Source organism: Tupaia chinensis, unplaced genomic scaffold (assembly GCF_000334495.1).
Source record: "Tupaia chinensis unplaced genomic scaffold, TupChi_1.0 Scaffold144168_1, whole genome shotgun sequence".
Taxonomy (NCBI): domain Eukaryota; kingdom Metazoa; phylum Chordata; class Mammalia; order Scandentia; family Tupaiidae; genus Tupaia; species Tupaia belangeri.
Window position 1 is genome coordinate 818100 of NW_006204024.1, and position 2158 is coordinate 820257.

General features: G+C 45.0%; 1 protein-coding gene across 1 annotated transcript in view; it reads left to right on the plus strand.

Annotated features, from left to right (window-relative positions):
- Window positions 1–1902, plus strand: part of CUNH9orf78 (chromosome unknown C9orf78 homolog) — a 9650-nt gene extending 7748 nt beyond the window's left edge. Inside the window, exon 9 of the mRNA XM_006166079.3 lies at window positions 1164–1902. Coding sequence (XP_006166141.2) covers window positions 1164–1255 — 92 coding nt within the window. The 3' untranslated portion in view covers window positions 1256–1902. The remainder of the gene's footprint in view (window positions 1–1163) is intronic.
- The last annotated feature ends 256 nt before the right edge of the window (window positions 1903–2158 follow it).

Here is a 2158-nt window from a genome sequence, read left to right on the forward strand (position 1 = left end):
CATGGGAGTCCAGAGATATAGCCATTACGCTAACTGCTGGTTCCCAAAATTAAACAAATCTAAAAAATAAAAACAAACAGTAGGCTCAAGAAATTGGAAGATTTTGAGGACCACGTGGTGGCACAGTGGTAAGATGCTACATTCCACAAGACGGACCACATGTGGAGGTTCCAGGTTTGCATCTCGAGACTCCCCAACTGTGCCAGGTTTACATGCACCCACGATCTGGGCCCATGTAAGCTGGCAGTGGACTGCAGTGTCAAGACCCTGTGGAGATGCTATCTTTCTGTCTGCTCCCTCTCTTTCACTTGCTTATGGAAGAAATACATAATTTTCTTTAAGATTTTTGCCACAGGGTGTGTGTGTGCTTGCCAGAGAGACAGACAAGATAGACAGATAGGGAAAGTGAGAAATCACTCCCAGGGGAATGGCCACACTACAATCCTTTCTCCTCCATTCTCCTCTCAGGATACATCATTTTTTTAAAAAATAAATTTACAGGGGGACCAGCAGGTGGTGTGGTGGTTAAGGCGCTGGACATTCCCATATGGCCAACCATGGTTCAAGTCCTGGACCTGGTGGCTTGCTTTCTCACTCTCTTTCTCTGTGTGTGTGTGACTCTCTGGTCAAAATGAAATGAGTAAATAAAATTTAAAATATTTTAAAAAAATAAAAAATAAATAAATAAATTTACAGGGAACCAGCAGTTAGCGTAATGGCTATGTCGCTGGATTCCCACGTAGTCGACCACGGTTCGTGTCCCGGACCCGGTGGCTTAAAACTCACGCCGGCCGCGTGTGCGTGCGTGCCCAAGATCCCGAGAGGAGAATGGAGGAGAAGGGATTGCGGCGTGACCATCCCCCCTGGGGGGTGATTTCTCGCTTTCTGTCTCTATGTCTCTCTCTGTCTGTCTGGCGAGCGCACGCGCCCTACAGTGAAAATCTCTCCAAAAAAAAATTTACAGTAAAAACAAAAATTAGAAAAATTCAATGAGCAAAAATAAAGTTACTGATAAATGGCAGGTACTTCCTAAGGTCTTACTGCATACTTAGGTACTGGATTTGGTGCTGGGGTGCCTGTGGGGAGTGAGATGGGCATGGTCCTTGAGTCTAGCAGTGGGTTCCAGCATAACCAACAGCCTCTCCTGTGCTTTCCCTTCTCAGGGTCGCCCCCTAACCGCAAGCGCCCTGCTAATGAGAAGGCCACTGATGACTATCACTATGAGAAGTTCAAGAAGATGAACAGGCGATACTGAGTCCGAGCCTAGCAGAGCGAGATGTGAAGACACTTCCCTCCCCGCCCCATGAGAGAGCTTCCCAGACTGGCACCTGCTCATTGGCCTGCACTCAGTTCAAGAGCAGACTCAGCCCTGTTGCTTACCTGCTGTTTTTTCATGCACTAAATTTGTAACTTTTTGAAACAAAGCAATGTGTAGTTTTCCTATTTAAGGGCAGACTCTTCTTGTGAGAGTTGTTACATCTTGTTTGTAAATATGTGGGCTTTCTCTTAGTGTTTGTTCCAGGTGGAGAGGAACAGCTGTGTGTTCAGGGTGATGCTACCCTGGGATTGTGCTCTTGTTATATATGTGAGCACATACTTAGAATGAGGGTCAGAACTGCATTCTCATTTAGAGCGAGTCCAGCCGACAGCAGAAAATTCTAGTATAGGAGAACCAGATGTAGTGGTAGTGGCGAGCAAAGGAGGCTGAGGCAGGAGGATCACAAGTTCAAGGCCAGCCTGGACAACGTGGTGAGAACTTCTCTTAAAAAAAAAAAAGATTGGGATGGGATCAACAAAAAAAGGTATTTTCTGACTTTGTCAAAATTACCTGTTTCTTTTCATTAAGAAAAAAATTATATTTCCTATTGCTTTTAGAGTTTATTAAATATGAAGGGAATCCAACCTTATTGTTTATATTGTCTTTCCTTACACCAGCTTCTGGTAATGTTTTCAAAGCCCTGGGGTTGGGTAGCTCAAATATAAATGTGAATTACTGGGATAGATTTCATCATCTATTCAAAAGATGTGGACGTGCTCCGGCCTGTGAGCTGCCAAGTACCTGCCTGCCGTGCTCTCACTTTTCCTAAGGCGTTTTCACAGGTCAGCATAAGGAAAGAGCAGGTCGGATGACTTCTGGACTGATTGAGCGTGGGTTATG